The 15,315-nt window shown below is 50.6% G+C and overlaps 1 protein-coding gene across 1 annotated transcript in view; it reads left to right on the top strand.

Annotated features, from left to right (window-relative positions):
• Window positions 1-8,809, top strand: part of DIP2A (disco interacting protein 2 homolog A) — a 110,273-nt gene extending 101,464 nt beyond the window's left edge. Inside the window, exons 33-38 of the mRNA XM_037158140.2 lie at window positions 796-857; window positions 1,538-1,595; window positions 3,674-3,748; window positions 5,225-5,399; window positions 6,047-6,170; window positions 6,778-8,809. Of these exons, the coding sequence (XP_037014035.2) occupies window positions 796-857; window positions 1,538-1,595; window positions 3,674-3,748; window positions 5,225-5,399; window positions 6,047-6,170; window positions 6,778-7,030 (747 nt within the window). The 3' untranslated portion in view covers window positions 7,031-8,809. The remainder of the gene's footprint in view (window positions 1-795; window positions 858-1,537; window positions 1,596-3,673; window positions 3,749-5,224; window positions 5,400-6,046; window positions 6,171-6,777) is intronic.
• Window positions 8,810-15,315: the final 6,506 nt, after the last annotated feature.

Genomic DNA, 15,315 nt, shown 5'->3' with positions numbered 1-15,315 from the left:
TGCCTCTGTCAGCCCAACAGGCTGGGAAAGCTGGCTGAGCAGGTACGACCTTGACCTTGACCTCGAGGTGCCTCTGTGCTTCCCCCATGAGTTCCTGTGGCCTTCTCCTCAATTCTAGACAAATACATGTTTCTTTTGCTGTCTGACTTTGCTCACAATGGATATTATTTTACATATTTTAAAAGCTCCTTTGTAATCAAATTTAAGGCCAGAACTGTTTTCAGAAGAGTTTAACCTTCATAGCATTACCTCTGGAGGAAAGGGCTGTTGGGTCTCAGTGAAGCATTTGGTTATGTTGTCTGCGATCCTCAGAGTAATGTTGAACGGAGTGTCCATTTAACTCGATGTTCCTTATCTAATAAAATGGGACGTGACATACTTCACTCAGGGTCCAAGTGTCAGATGTGGGGGAAGGGAAGCCATCACTCCACTGACCTTGACTGAGCCTCTGCTGTTGCCAGCCCCCAGTAGAATTAGGTCGGCTGGAGAGAGCCAGGCCTGACCAGCGGCTGGTGGAAATGCCCCCACCAATTCCCAAGTGTGTGTGGTGTTTTCACCACAACATAGAGCCCAGCTGTTAGAACCGAAATGCACAGTTATACAGGTCGGCATGTTCACTCGGTGTTGCTGGTTCTCACTCCATGTCACTAAGCCATGTAGGTGTTTGGATGGGAGGCAGCAGTGGCCCTGGGCAGGGACACTCGCCACCAGAGCAGAGCTGCTGCCTTCCTGGCAGCGGGGAGGAGCTGTTAGGTGGCTGTGCGTGTAGCTGCAGATGTGATTCTCTCCTTCCAGGGCACAGCCGGCCCGGACCCCACAACAGTGTACGTGGACATGCGGGCGCTGCGCCATGACAGGTAACCGCCCTCGGCATGTGGGTGAGGTTGTGCAGCTGGGTCAGCCCTGACTGGACCCCCCAGCACCTGGCCAGCCATTGGCCTGCCTCTACTGGGGGAGCCCGGGTCTCCCTCTCTGCATCCCTGTGTCCTCGAGGCTCAGTCAGTGTTCCTTTATCTGTCATTCCCATGACCAGAAGGACTGTGGGAGTGACCAAGCACTTGACATTTAGCTTTTTATGGGGCTGAGGACGTGTAAACCAACTAATAGCAAGGACGTTTTCCCATGATACCGTTTCAGGGTGGGACCTAGTGTTCACATCAGTAAATGTGTGCTGGGGCCATGGCATGGGCCACGGCGTGCCTGCAGGGCCGTGTCTCTCCCGGCCTTGAGGCTCGGGTCCGGGCCTGGGCCCTCAAACGTGGCCACAGCACAGCTTGCAGACACCCCCAGAGAAACCTAGAACAGGCTCCTGCCCTGAGCTGTGCCAGGCAAGCCAGGCAGGTAGAGTGCGTCCCCTGTGGCACCTGCAGTCCCCAGTCACAATCACAACAAGGCCCTGTGGACAGCTAGTTTTGACTGTTGTCAAAGGACTGGGCGTCACCGCAGCAATTTCCGATTGTCTTACCAGTTGCTTTTTTAGAGGTCACTACTTGTGTAGTAAATTTTATTCTGAAAATTTCCCCTTGTTAATTTTTAGGGTACGTTTGGTAGAACGGGGTTCTCCTCACAGTCTGCCGCTGACGGAGTCTGGAAAGGTAGTGGACGCTGCGTTTCTCCTGGTGAACACAGACGGCTGTGGTTGGGCCAGGCGGACATGGGAGGCTTCCCCCGCTGCAGACACACGCAAGGGCTAGGTGAAGGCCTAACGGGCACATCTGAGCTCAAAGCCAGGGACGGGCCTCAGGGGCAGAAACACAGGAGGAACTGCCACCGCGGGGCTCGAAGCTGTAGGCCTCCTCGGGCCAGGGCCCGAGGTCTTCACACTGTCCTGGAGCAAGGCCAGCACAACCCCACAAGTCAGCCCTTCCAGGCGACAGCCAGGAAGGGGTCTCCACAGGGCCTTGGGCAGCAGGTGGAGTCCTAGACCCATGTTGCGATTTGCCATTGAAGCCAGTCCAGGCCTGCTGAGGCCCTGTGGGTGCACAGGGGTTGGGAGGTGTTAGAGGGGTGTGGGGGCGTGAGAACACCTGAGGGTGCCCCGGTTCACGCTGTGAGCACTGCGAAGAGGGGTCAGCAGGCACAGGCCCAGGAGAGCAGGTGTCTGTAGAACCAGGGGAGGCTTGAAGGAAGGTGGAAAGCCCACATGGCCCTATGAGGCCGTGTGATGAAGATGGTGTGACCTGGCAGCTGCCCTGTGCCATGGCCAGGAGACGGCAGGATAGTGGACAGGGCTGAGTGTCCAGCATGGCCAGGAATAGACAACCCCAGCCCATGCAGTGTGGAGGGCCACCTGCCTCTGCTCACACACTGCCGAGGCCGCGGCCGCCTTTAGGAGGCAGCAAGGTGCCTGGCGAGGAGCCCTTGCGCCTGTACTGTGAGGAGGCCGGCAGCCCGAGGGGGCCGTGGCAGAGGGCTCGAGGGAGGGAGACCAGCACAGCCGGAGCTGAGCTGGGGGGAGAGGAGGCGGGCGAGGGAATGCGTGGACTCGGTGCAGGCGCGAGGCTGCGGGAGCATGCCTCCCGGAGCCTGTCTTTAACGCGCCTTGGAGGAGACCCTCTGAGAGGCGAATGTGGGCAGTAACCCTCCCCCTTCTGAGCTCATCGCTGGAGCACATGCCCGGTGGACGGCTTTGCTTTACTCTTTTTGCAAACCTAGCTTATTTTTCCTGTGTCATTAAGTCTTAAAACAGTTCTTTTTGCCTTTTGTGTTTTGTCAATTAAGGCAGTTCCATCATTGTTTTAATCACTCCTCCTCCCACTTCTGATGGAGTTTTTATCCCTCCTGTTCTGCTCTTGCAATGACTTGTGCCTGACGGATTTGTCTTCTGGAAAGAGTGCTGGCGTCAGGTTCAGGGGGCCCCGTGGGGAGGGGTCAGAGGCCCCAGCGTTGTCCGGGACCACAGGACTGTCCCACAGGACAGTGTGTGGTGAGGGTGCAGTGACAGTGGGAGGAGAGCCTGGTACTGCCCGTGGGCAACAGCCCACGCCCCTCCTGTGACCCCTCGTCCCTGCTTATCTTCCTGGGGGACCTCCCTGTCATCTCCCTTTTTCTTTGTGAGGAAACGCCACAGGACAGGTGACCACCCCTGGAGCAGCCAGGTGGTCTGACCCAGGCCCCCTGAGGTCGCCCCAGGACCGGGCGTGGGCGGGGCCCCTGGCCTGAGGCACCCTCTCCTGGAGTGCTCCCCACGGCTCTTGTGTGAGAGCTGGTGCCTCTATCTGTCCTCCATCAGAGGAGGCGACCCATGGCTGGACCGACTCCAGTCATGGTTAGAGTCCCCAGCCCAGAACTAGGAGGCTGGGTGAAGCCATGGACAGGGCGTTTGCATGCTGGGCTGGGGCACAGCTGAGCGGTGGGGCTGGGTGGTCCTGAGTGGCCTTGCTGAAAGACTCCAGGTAGAGTAGATGCTTATGGAGACCCTCTGTGCCCCTCAGCGATATTCGAAATAGGGTCTGGTCTTAGGAACTGAGGTAGTCTTCTAAGATTCTCATATCTTTTTATATATTGAAATGTTTCTGTTCAAATTCAAGTTCACATCGGCTTTAAACCTTCTGGTTACTTGCCTGTGCGTGCCGTGTCATTTGGATCAGTTTCTGAGGGCTGTCGTTTCTAATGTCACCGAGTCAGGAGTCTTGTGTTGTCTTGGACATGGGCGTGGTTCTTCTTCTTCCAGATTCTCCCCGGAGTGAAGGTCATCATCGCGCACACTGAGACCAAGGGGCCCCTCGGAGACTCGCACCTGGGAGAGGTGAGGCTGGGGGGTTGTGTTCTGGAGCCTCGTGCACCCTGGGAGCTGCTTCTCTCCCTCTTCCTGTCTGCCCCAGATTTGTGAATTCTAAGTTTTTTGGGGTCACACATGCTTTTGGGAATCTGCCAAGCTTTTAGCCCTTCCCTGCCCCAGGCACATTTGTGCTCCTGTACCCAGTGCCTGGGTAGGATTTTGGGGTCCCTTGGGATGAGTCCCCATTCCAGGTCCCCTACCAGCAGAGGGGAACCTTGAGTTTTGTAGGTCCTGAGAGGCTCCAGTAGCTGCACCAGAACCATCAGCATGGAGAAAGCAGAGGTCCATTAAAACACAGTTCATGCACTGAGCCAGGAGCCACAGCCCTGAGGGACAGGCTGGCACAGTGCAGGCCCCAGGGCTGCATGCAGGGGCCCTCCACTCCTGAGGACCCCGCGCCCTGGCATGCTCAGGCTGTGCAGGAATCATCGTGTTGATACACTTGGTTCATGCACGTGTGTCCAGAGTGATTTGTTACAAGTGGGACTTACCTCCTGGAGGCAGGCTGGCAGGGAGAGCCCAGATCTCAGCCCAAGTGCCCAGGTCAGACCTGTGATGATGAGAACGGTCTCGTGCCCCCAGCTCTGGGCTCCAGGGATGTGCCATGGAACCAGTGTCCTGGCACCGGGGGGCACACGGCCCCTGGTGATCTCTGGTGTGGACAACTTCCAGGGTCCCAGTAGGTGGCACTCTCACTGAGACGAGGATGTGTGTGGGCCTGGGGCTCCCCAAGGCCGCTCAGTGTTCTACTGGGAAGATGCACCAGTCCAGCAGTGGTGGGGTTGGCGTGGGGCCTCCCCTTCTGATGAGCGGGACCCAAGCCTGTTAGGGCAACTTGGTGCCCCAAGATCACAGAGGGTCTGTGCTAGGTTGGGACCCCACCTCTTGTGGCGGAAGGCCCTGTCAGCTGCCCTGTCTCCTCGTAGGATGCTGCCTTGTGGGGGTGTGTAGAGCCAGGTGCTCGGTCCGGGGAGCCGACTGTGGGTCCTAGAAGGGCCCTGTGTTTAGAAGACACGTGGGGGCAGTGGCACTGGGTACATCCAGCACGTGTGCACCCAGCAAGGGCATGTGGATGTGCAGAAGTTACACGTGTGCGGGTTAAGTCTGTGTGGTGCTCGCCCACTCAGTGAGCCTCACTTCACCACTGGTCCTTTCATGGGCTTGTCCACCATTCCCTGCCCTCTTTGACAACAGTAGTTTGACCTGAGGAGCGGAAGTCGCCCCCGTGAGCTCATCCACTTTGCAGTCCTGGAGAGGAGCGCTCCCTTCGGAGGGGAGAAAAGTTACTTGTTTGCTTTCTGTGCCTGTAATTTTAACTTAGTTCACAGGAAGAGAGACACTGAAAACACCCCTGCCTTTGTTCAGAGTTAATTCTTCGGTTCTCTGGTGAGTGGCTGTCTCAGGAGAGAATCTCAGCTCATTCTTGTCCCCTGGGCCCCACAGATCTGGGTTAGCAGCCCCCACAACGCCACAGGCTACTACACGGTCCACGGGGAGGAGGCGCTTCACGCTGACCACTTCAGTGCCCGACTGAGCTTTGGAGACACCCAGACCACTTGGGCAAGGACTGGCTACCTGGGCTTCCTTCGGAGAACAGAGCTCACCGATGCCAGTGGAGGTGAGGGGCTAGGGTGACGCCCGTGTCAGTGCCGTGGGCGGGGGCGTCTGCCCACGGCCCACAGGATCTGCTGCGGCTCAGGAGATGCCAGGCACGTGCAGCGCCTCCAGGATTCCCGCTGACGCACCGCACCCCTGGGAGGTGCTTGTGTCTGTGGGTGTGGGTGAAGGACGCGCTCTGGCAGAGGTGTTCTCTGAAAATTACCATTGTTCCTTTTGTGACTGTCCCTCACTCTCCCTGGGCCCTTGGCCTCTGCCGAGGACGTGGGGGATGTCGGTGGTGAGGCTGTCAGGTTCCTCCCCACACGTGACTCCTCAAAGTGGCAAAGTCCTCAGGCTCCAGGAGGCCAGCCAGACCCAGCCAGAACTTTGGTAGCCCCGTAGACACTGTTTTGTGTACAGAAAGAGGAAGTGTTATTTTAAAACATCTGTTCACTCGTTGATGTGACTGTTCTGAATCAAGGAGATAGACGGCACTCTCCTCAGGGCCCGCTGCACGTCTCAATCGGCAGCAGGCTCAGTTTCCAAGTGACATTGGGGTAGCCAGCTCCCTGTCCCGGAGAGCCCAGCCCAGGCTGACAGCCGTGCATGGGGGGTGCCCAGACGGCGCCATGCCCTTCTGAGGTGTGCACACTGTGCCCTTCACAGAGCGACACGATGCGCTGTACGTGGTTGGGTCTCTGGATGAAACGCTGGAGCTGAGAGGCATGCGGTACCACCCCATCGACATCGAGACATCCGTGATCCGAGCACACCGGAGCATTGCGGAGTGGTGAGGGCCCAGAGGAGGCGGGTGCTGCCCTGGGGGCGGGGGCGGGGACTGCAGGCCAGCCTCCTGGCCGCCCCAGTTCCAGCAGACCCTGTCTGCCGGGCGCGCACTGGCAAAGCCGGCCTCTCCAGGAGCTGGCCCTGGGCCTTGGCAGGTCTGCTCCGGGAAACATGCACCGGAGACCCCTGGTGGCCCTTCGTGTGGTTCCGCTTGGTTTTTCTTCTTTTTCTCATCAGTTTTAAACCAAGAGTCTAGCCCCGAATGCACAGGTGAAGCACGAGCTCTCCGCAGCTGTCCTGAAGTATTTCTGCTTTTAATGTGAATTTTCTCATTTAAAATGGATGTGACTCATAATTTCTTAGTGGGGAGCTTGCATTGGGACAGGTTCAACTTCAATATCACATAATGAATGCTCTTGATTTTTAGCAAGAACTTTAATTAGAGTACGTATTCCTAGCCTTTCACTTCTGGGCAAAGTTCAGTAGTAGCGCAGTGTCGATGAATATACTTGTCTCTTCGCCCTGCTCTGTTGGGTGCTATTTCCCGTGTCTCTGTGGCCCCCAGAAGCTGCTGTCCACACCCCGTGACACTGTCTGTCTTCCCCCCACAGCGCTGTGTTCACCTGGACCAACCTGCTGGTTGTGGTGGTGGAGCTGGATGGGCTGGAGCAAGATGCACTGGACCTGGTGGCTCTGGTGACGAATGTGGTATTGGAGGAGCACCACCTCGTCGTGGGCGTGGTGGTCATCGTCGACCCAGGTGTGATTCCCATCAACTCTCGGGGCGAGAAGCAGCGCATGCACCTGCGTGACGGCTTCCTGGCTGATCAGCTGGACCCGATCTACGTCGCCTACAACATGTGAGCATTGCTCACCAGGGTTCGGACTGGGGCCACCCAGGCTTCCACGCACTGGGCCAACTAAAGGCAGTGGAGCGCGAAGACACTGCTGTGTGTTCACAGCCACCAAGACAAAGGACCACAGTCTTCCCGGAATACTGTGCCCCTTGCCTGCTTACACAGACTCATCTTAAAGTTCCCCAAATCTTATTTGAGAAGCCAGTTCTAAATTACTTGAAGAAATTTATTAATCTTCGAGGACATTTACAAAAACAAACACATCAGTTCTTTGACAGGGCGACTGGAAAAGGAAGCGAAAGGCCCACCGCGGGCACCACGAGAAGCTGCAGGTGTGCCGTTTGGTCTCTACTGTACTGCAGGTTTGCACTTTCTAGACTAAAGATATAGTTCTTGATTTTAGAAATTTAATTATTTATTCCCACTTCAAATGACAAGTTCATACATAGAAACTTAAGCTACAAAGAATTGGAGGCCCCAGCACAGCCGATTCACTTCCATTTCATGGGGAGGCACAGAGCCCAAAAAGGCTGATGCAAAGGGCAGCCAGTCCTGCCGCCTCTCGAACCTGCTCCTGGACCCCAGACCAGGCACTCGAGGCGCTCACAGGGCCTCCTCTCTTCCGGTTTCTTTACTGACACCAGCGTGCCCGACTGTCTGCACACGTTGTCCCTAACGGGCGGCAAGTGCCATGCAGGGCTGCCCAGGTAGGAGCAGATGCCCTGTCTCGGAGAGAGAATCCAGCATTTAGTTTTAAACCCCTTTCCTAGGTTTATAGCTTAAAGCTGTTTGGTTAGTTGCTTGTTTTCATAACATCACATAATACCTTCTTCTCCACGCATGGAAGGGTACTGAAGTACTTTCATTCTGAACCAGTGGGTTTGGAAGCCCTGGTGACGGCATCTGAGGGTCTCGGGTGCTCAGTGCTGTTTGTGGGGTGGGCCACGTGGAGGTGGGCATGCTTCCCCTCATCCTGGCTTTCCCATTTTGAGTTGTTTGTCTGTAAAATTCGGCCAAACCACACTCAGTTGTGACTAAACTGACTGATCTAACATAGTAAACCTAAATGAAAGAGAATATAAAATCCTTTAGAAATTTCTAAGATTTCAGGTGAAGCTCAAATCTAAGACAGAATATTTTTATACAGCTAATAAAGAGTATGTTATGAAGTTGTTGGGTTTCGGGGGAACTAAGGATGGGAAAGTGTGAATCATGCATGCTTCATAGAAATGACCAGATTTTCCTGGAATTAGCCTGAATCAGTGCCTAACAAAGCTGTTTTTAATTCTTTACCATCTTAAGTTCTCCACCAAATAGGTCTGGCTGACCAGGCCAGCTGTCGCATCTTACTCTTCTTTGGCGACAAGTAGCAGGTGCATTGTCGCTCGTCATGCCTGCGGTGGTGGACTGCAGTGAGTGTGTTGCTGCGTACTGGAATTGTACTAACCTGTTGTAATTATGTACATAATCTATGTAACTTATTGTTCGACACACAGACAGTGGACATCCCTTAGAATGGCCGGCAGGGGAAGCAACTACCTGACCCTAGTCTCTGTGTTGTAGTTTTGTAGCGGATACTGTCAAACTTTTGTATTGAAAGGTCAGTGGCAGTAAGACAAGTTGTCTTGTAAATTAAGACTTAAAGAAGCACATTAAAATGTTTTAAAGTTACTCTCTGGGAATTCTGTATATCACACTAAAATTTTTTTATATCATTATGTTAATAAAAGTTATTGACTTTGTAATTCTGCATTCTGAAATGTGTGAAAAGGTTTTTAAAATTATCCCTAATAGGATTTATTTTATTATTATTCATTCCACTTTTATGAATATAAAAGCATTTATGTTTACAACATACAGTCTACAAAGTACATAAAAGTGTAAAGAGGAAAATCTATAATCCTACCTCTGAGTAACATAATAGCGTTAATGTTTGACATAAATCCTTTCAAGGAGTTATTTTTCCTTTAAAAATTTTTTACAAAATTAGGCTCATATACTTTTATAATCAGCTTTTATACTTAATAAATTATAGACTTTTAAATCTATTACATATACTCTTTTACATGGTTTTTTTTTTTTAAGATTTTATTTATTTATTTTTAGAGAGAAAGGGACGGAGAGGAGGAGAGAAACATCAATGTATGGTTGCCTCTCGTGAGTTCCCTGCTTGGAACTGGCCTGCAACCCAGGCATGTGCCCTGACTGGGAATCGAACCGCGATTGTGTGGTTCGCAGGCTGGTGCTCAATCCACTGAGCTACACCAGCCAGGGCTCTTTTTACATGTTTTAACAAGTGGATCACACAGGCATGCCGTGACTAACGGGAGCTTGCACTCCGTTGCTGTTGCCCGTCAAACTCTCTCAACAGTGCCGCAGCGGTCCTGCTCGCAGGTGGGTGCGTGGGTGCCCCTCTGCGCCCCACACTTAGCTCCTGTAGGTAGAGCAGGTGGGTCAGACTTCACGCCAGGTTCGAAGGCTTGGGTGCTCGCTGCCCCAGGTTCCTTGCATCCAGCTCTGCCTTTCAGAATTGACCAAGGGACCCTATTTACATGAGACTGTGAGATGTTTAGGAAAAACCCTGTGGAGTTTTCCAAGGGCAGTGCAAAATAGAAACTGAGAGAGTATTATTCGTTCTAAGTGCCAGCTAAGTATAGGGTACCTTATTCCCCACATTCCAGGTGACTGACAGGCCCAAATGTCGTGATGGTTCATTACAGATACCACTAAAAGCAGAAATGGAAAATGAACCATGAGGGACCAGATGAAGCTTTGACAGGAGGAGGGTGTTCAGATACACTGCCGCCCACTGCCAGTCCCAGCAGCAGTGAGCTGGACCTCCAGGTGTGTGCCCAGACGCTGCAGCGGCTCCAGAGGGAGAGCAGGGGAAGGCAGGCAACCTATAAGCTGCTGTTGCACAAGTTCAATGACGAGCAATGTTTAGCATTTATGTTCACATTAAAAAGTAGGGGAAGAAGATCACAACAGACTGAAAGCTCTGTGGGCATGCTAGCCAGTAAAACTGGTGAAAATTAGTTAGAAAAACCGACCACTTAAAGCCTTTGGAAATGGTCCTGAAGGGCATACAGCAAGTACAAAGAAGATCTATGCACAAAAGTTCAGGAAGAAAGGCAAGAGTCTGTTACTTGAACCAAGACTGATCTCCCAGAGCTCTCTTCCACCCAGCCTCCACTCATGGGATGCAGCCTCTGCGACCTGGATGAAATGCCACCGAGAATACAGGGGCCCTCGCTGTCCTTGCCCAGCTCTGGAAGTTGGTGGTTCCACGCCAGGAGATGCAAACTGAAAAGACCTCTGGCTACCGCCCCCCACTCCACGTTAGGAGTGCTCGGCTCACAAAGTAGGGGTGTCACTCAAAGATACCTGGGTCTCACGAGAGAAACAACTTGTCACTAACAAGGGAACTCCAATAAATCGACAGCTGAATTCTTAGCAACAATAATGGGAGCCAGAAGGCAGTGGGATAACACACTCAAAAAAACTCAAAAATACTTTGAACTAAGAATTGTATATTCAGCAGTGCTATGGTTCTAAAAGGGGAGGCGTAATATATTTCTAGGTGAAAACAGTGAATATGCTGCCAGCTGATCTGCATTACCAGAAATACTGAAGTTCTTCAGGCTGAAAACAGGTGACCTCAGGTGGTTACTTGAATTCACATTAAAAAAACAAACAGCACTGGTAAAGATAAAGGTAATTAAAAGACTATATGAATGCATTTTTTGCCTTAACTGATTTACGTATTATTGGTTGTATACATGTAGGAATGTGTGTGGAATATTTTTGCTAATAACAGCACAAAGGAAGGTGAGAGCAGAGCTGTATTGAGCTAACTTACAGGTTATAAAGTAATAATAACAAACATACTGTTGGGTTTGTAACAATAGATGCAATATGCATAGTAATACCATAAAAAGGAGGAAATGGGATAGAGGTATGTAGGAGTAACATTTCTATTTCACTGGAATTAAGCTCGTACCTCTGATTCTGGTAAGATGTATATAGTAAGCCCTAAAACAGCTTCTAAAAAACAGCTCAGAAAATATCACTCAAGAAATCCAAATGCTTCATTAGAAAATATTCACTTACTGCCAAAGACAGTGGTGAAGGAGTATTAGAGGCCCAAAGACATGAGGGACAGGAAACAGCAAAACGGCAGAGGCAAGTCTAGTGTATCAGTGATAACATTAAATGTGAATGGCATATTAACTCATTCAAAGGGCAAAGACTGTCCTATGTATATAAAAGACCAAACTATATGCACATTTTATAATGATAAAAGGAGCGATCTGGATGACCTAATAATTGTACCTACATATCTAACTATACAACACCAAAATACATGCAGCAAAAACTGACTGAAATGAAGGGACGGTAATTGGAGACTTCAATGCCCCACTGTCTATAATGGATAGCATCACTGGGCACAAGCATATTTGAAACCCATACACAATAATATCAAAGGTAAACTGTAATTTAAAATTTAAAAAACTTGGTAGGAAATCAATAAGGAAATAAGAGAACCTAAACGACACCGTAAACCAGCTAGACCCAGCAGACATCTGTGAAACAGTGCACTCCCAAAACAGTGTAACACCCATTTTTATCAGGTACACGTGTACCTTTTCTAGGCTAGACCATATGCTAAGCAATGAAACCTGAATAGATTTTATAAAAATAACACAAGTACATTCCCCACCACATGGAATAAAATTGGGAATCAGAAAAAAATATGAGAAGCCAAGAAATATGTGGAAATTGAGCAACATGTACCTAAATAGCCAATGAATTAAGAGATCAACAGGGAGATCAGAATATACTTTGAGCGGAATGAAAATGAGGGATCGAGGAGAACAGGACTCATCATGGACGGCAGGGTGGTGACTGCAGGGGCAGGGGGTATAAGGGGTCTAAATGGTAATGGAAAAGGAAAACTAAAAATTTTCTTAAAGTGAAGACAACATAAAAAACCTTATGAAATATGTGCCTATATTAAGAAAGACGTCAATAACTTAACTTTTCCACCTAAAGATACTAGAAAACGAAGAGCAAACTAAACCTAAAACAAGCAAAAGCAAGAAAATAATAAAAAGACTGAACACAGTGAACTAGATAATAGAAAACCAATAGAGAAAATTAACGAAAGCAACAACTTGTTCTTTGGAAAGATCAACAAAACTGACCAAACTTTTGTTTTCTGGGTTGACCAAGGAAAAAAAAAACTCAATTACTAGACTCGGAATGAAGGAACATTACTACCAACCTTAAAAATAAAAAATAAATTATAAAGCAATACCGTGAATAATTGTATGCCAATAAATTAGATAAGGTAGAGGAAATGGAAAAAATTCTAGAAAGACTAGAAAGCCTGACTCAAGAAACAAATGATCTGCATAGACCTGAACCAAGTGCAGATACTTGATAACCAAAAACCATCCATCTGGGTGACTTGGCTCCTCTATTGGACAAAACTTTTAAAGACAATGCCAATTCTTCACAAACCCTTCCTAAAAATAGGAGATGGAACTCTCGTTTAATGAGGTCAGTGTTACCTTATACCAAAACCAGACAAAAATAAGCATAGAAAACTGCAGACTGATACCTCTTAGGAGTATGGATACAAAAATCCTCAAGAACTACTATCAAACCAAATCTATCAACATACAAATGGGCTTTATCCCAGGAATGCAAGGTTGGTTTCACATCTGAGAATTAAGATAATATACCACATCAATAGAAGTTAAAACACACACATGATCATCCTCAGTATGTGCAGAAAAAGTTTTAGATAAAACTGCCCTAGGAATAGAAGGGAAGTTACTTGACCTGATAAAGAACATCTACAATGAACCCACAGCTGACATCACACTGAATGGTGCAAGACTGGGTACTTTCTTCCCAAGATCAGGAATACTTACGGAGGGGGTATATCATACAAGATGTGACCACCAGGAGAAAGGGGATATGCGGTGCCCGAAGCTATGCCCTTAGGGTATATCCTCCACCCTTGTCCTGACCAAGGGACAGCTGTAGTCCCGAGGGGCCTGGCCAAGCACTGTGATGTGCCTGCTCGGGAGTCCTCGGGTGTTGGGGACGGTGAGGTCTCCCCTGCCCACTGCCTTGCACACAGTCTAGTCCTGAGTGAGAGGCTACGCTACAGGCAGGCCAGCACAGTTCTTCTGGAAGGACCACCCGGGATGTCTTCAGGGGTGTCCAGCCCACAGGCTGCATGCAGCCCAGGATGGCTATGAATGCAGCCCAACACAAAATTGTAGGTTTACTTAAAGCCTTTTTTTTTGCTCATCAGTTATCATTTGTGTTTGTGTATTTAATGTGTGGCCCAGAGACGCCAAAAGGTCAGATGCCTGACAGTGCTGCCTTACCAACCTGGTGTTTCCTAACTTCCCTGAGGATCAGAATCACCTGAGTTCTTGTTAGAACAGTTCCTTCCATAGCTAGACACAGCCCCATCCCAGATCTGGGAGGCCTGGCACCTAGGATATTGAACAGCCCCCCCCCCCCCAGAGTTTTGTGTGGAAGGAGCTGTGGAGCCCACGTGACCCAGCATTCCCTCCCCGGTGTCCACTCCCAGCCCCTCGGGAAAATTTCGGGAGCAGCCTTCACAGTATGGAAGGTTCCCAGGGACCTGCATGTTAAATTTGAGGGCGGGGGTTGGGGTGGGGTATCTTCAAGAGTGCCTGGGGACATCAAGGTCTGTTCTTGGGGAGGTTGCCAGCCTCAGCCTGGCCTCTTCTCATGTCCAGCCTGCACCCAAGCCACCCTGCTTAGCCTCCTTCCTGCCAACTTGCTTGAATGATGTTTATTTTTCACATTCTTAGGAAGAGGCCAGTCCTTTTCTCACCAAAGGCAGGAAAGGAGGCTGTGCCAGGATCTCATCTGGCCAAATCTATCTGCAATTACAGGAACCAAAGCTGTGTCTGGGGCAGAGAGGAATGAACTCTCCAGAGCTGAACATCCTGATTAAGGAAATCACAACACTGTGTAACCAATAAGAAACTGTACATGTAAACTGGCTGCCGAGGCTCATGTGTGATTATAATCGTCATCTAAGCCCCTAAATTTAATCTTTAGTGATCATCAAAACTGCCTTTCATTGAATTTGAATAAATGTGATAAATTTGAACTGGAAATAAAAATAAAAACCCTGAAACAATAGCGGTTAAAACCAGGAGCTTCATGGGACAGAGATGGGGGCATCCCTAGAGCTTTCTAGGAAGAGTTTGCAAATAGTGCCCAGGGCCTCAGCTTGTGTGTGAGGGCAGAAGGGCCCATTTTGCCTTGGAGACTCTGATGGGGCCTTGCAGAGTGGAGTTGCGAGGAGAAGCTCCCAGAATCATGGAACTCACAGGGGTGTCATGCTGTGGATACAAACCACCTACAAGGGAGACATCCAGAATAGGCCCCAGGGCAAGGGAAAGCTAACTTCCCTTGGTGGCTGCAGGGAACAGGGTCTGCTTGGAACAGGGCCAATGGCAGAAAGGGGATCTGGAATGGTGGGGGAAGGTCAGCTCCAGAGGCCCCTGTCCAACCTCAACCCCACAACCCTGCCACCCTACCCAGCCAGAAAAGGCCAGGGAGGAGGGAGAATGGCCCAGGGCTCAAGCATTCAGAGGACTTCAGGGAGGCAAGGATGGGGGTGTAGGGGGGTCAATGTGTGGAAACCTGAGGCCAAGTGTTCCCCTCCCACAGACATGAGCTGAAGATCCCTCCTCTGAGCAGCAGGAAAGTCTGTCAGTTGTGTTCCCCAGACTTGGGGCAGGGACAACAGCAAGTGCTGATGGTCCACGGTGGTTGAGGGTGGTGGTCCCTGCAGGCTCCAGACACTTCAATAGTAGTCGTAAGTGCTGGGCCATCAAACGGGATCCTCTGCTCTGCCTCATCCCAGAGTCTCCGCCCCAAGAGCCACGATGCTGCTGTGAGGAACATCCTCTGGACTACTGTGGTCGAGTCGTGGATAGGGAATTCGGTGTGGCTGATCTGGGTCATGATGGGAAACTCAGCCTAGGATGGCAGAGGTCATTTAAAACGCAGAGTCCCCTTCGCAGAGACCTGATGCTCCCTGGGGATGTCTGAGGAAGCACCCAGTGAGCCGTGTGTGGACCATCACCACTCACTCATGGAACTAGACAGTGCCTCTCGGTGGGAGCAGGTCCCTCTCAGTTGAGGGCAGGTCAGAGGAGGAGGATGGACGTCTTACAACCTGGAGCTCAGCATAGTTGGTGTAAGGAAGCCCCCAGGACTCCCTGAGGG

The sequence above is a fragment of the Artibeus jamaicensis genome, unplaced genomic scaffold (assembly GCF_021234435.1).
Source record: "Artibeus jamaicensis isolate MK-2021 breed Jamaican fruit bat unplaced genomic scaffold, CSHL_Jam_final scaffold_474, whole genome shotgun sequence".
Classification (NCBI taxonomy): Eukaryota; Metazoa; Chordata; class Mammalia; order Chiroptera; family Phyllostomidae; genus Artibeus; species Artibeus jamaicensis.
Note: the sequence above shows the minus strand (reverse complement) of the source record. Positions and strands in the feature narration are given on the sequence as shown.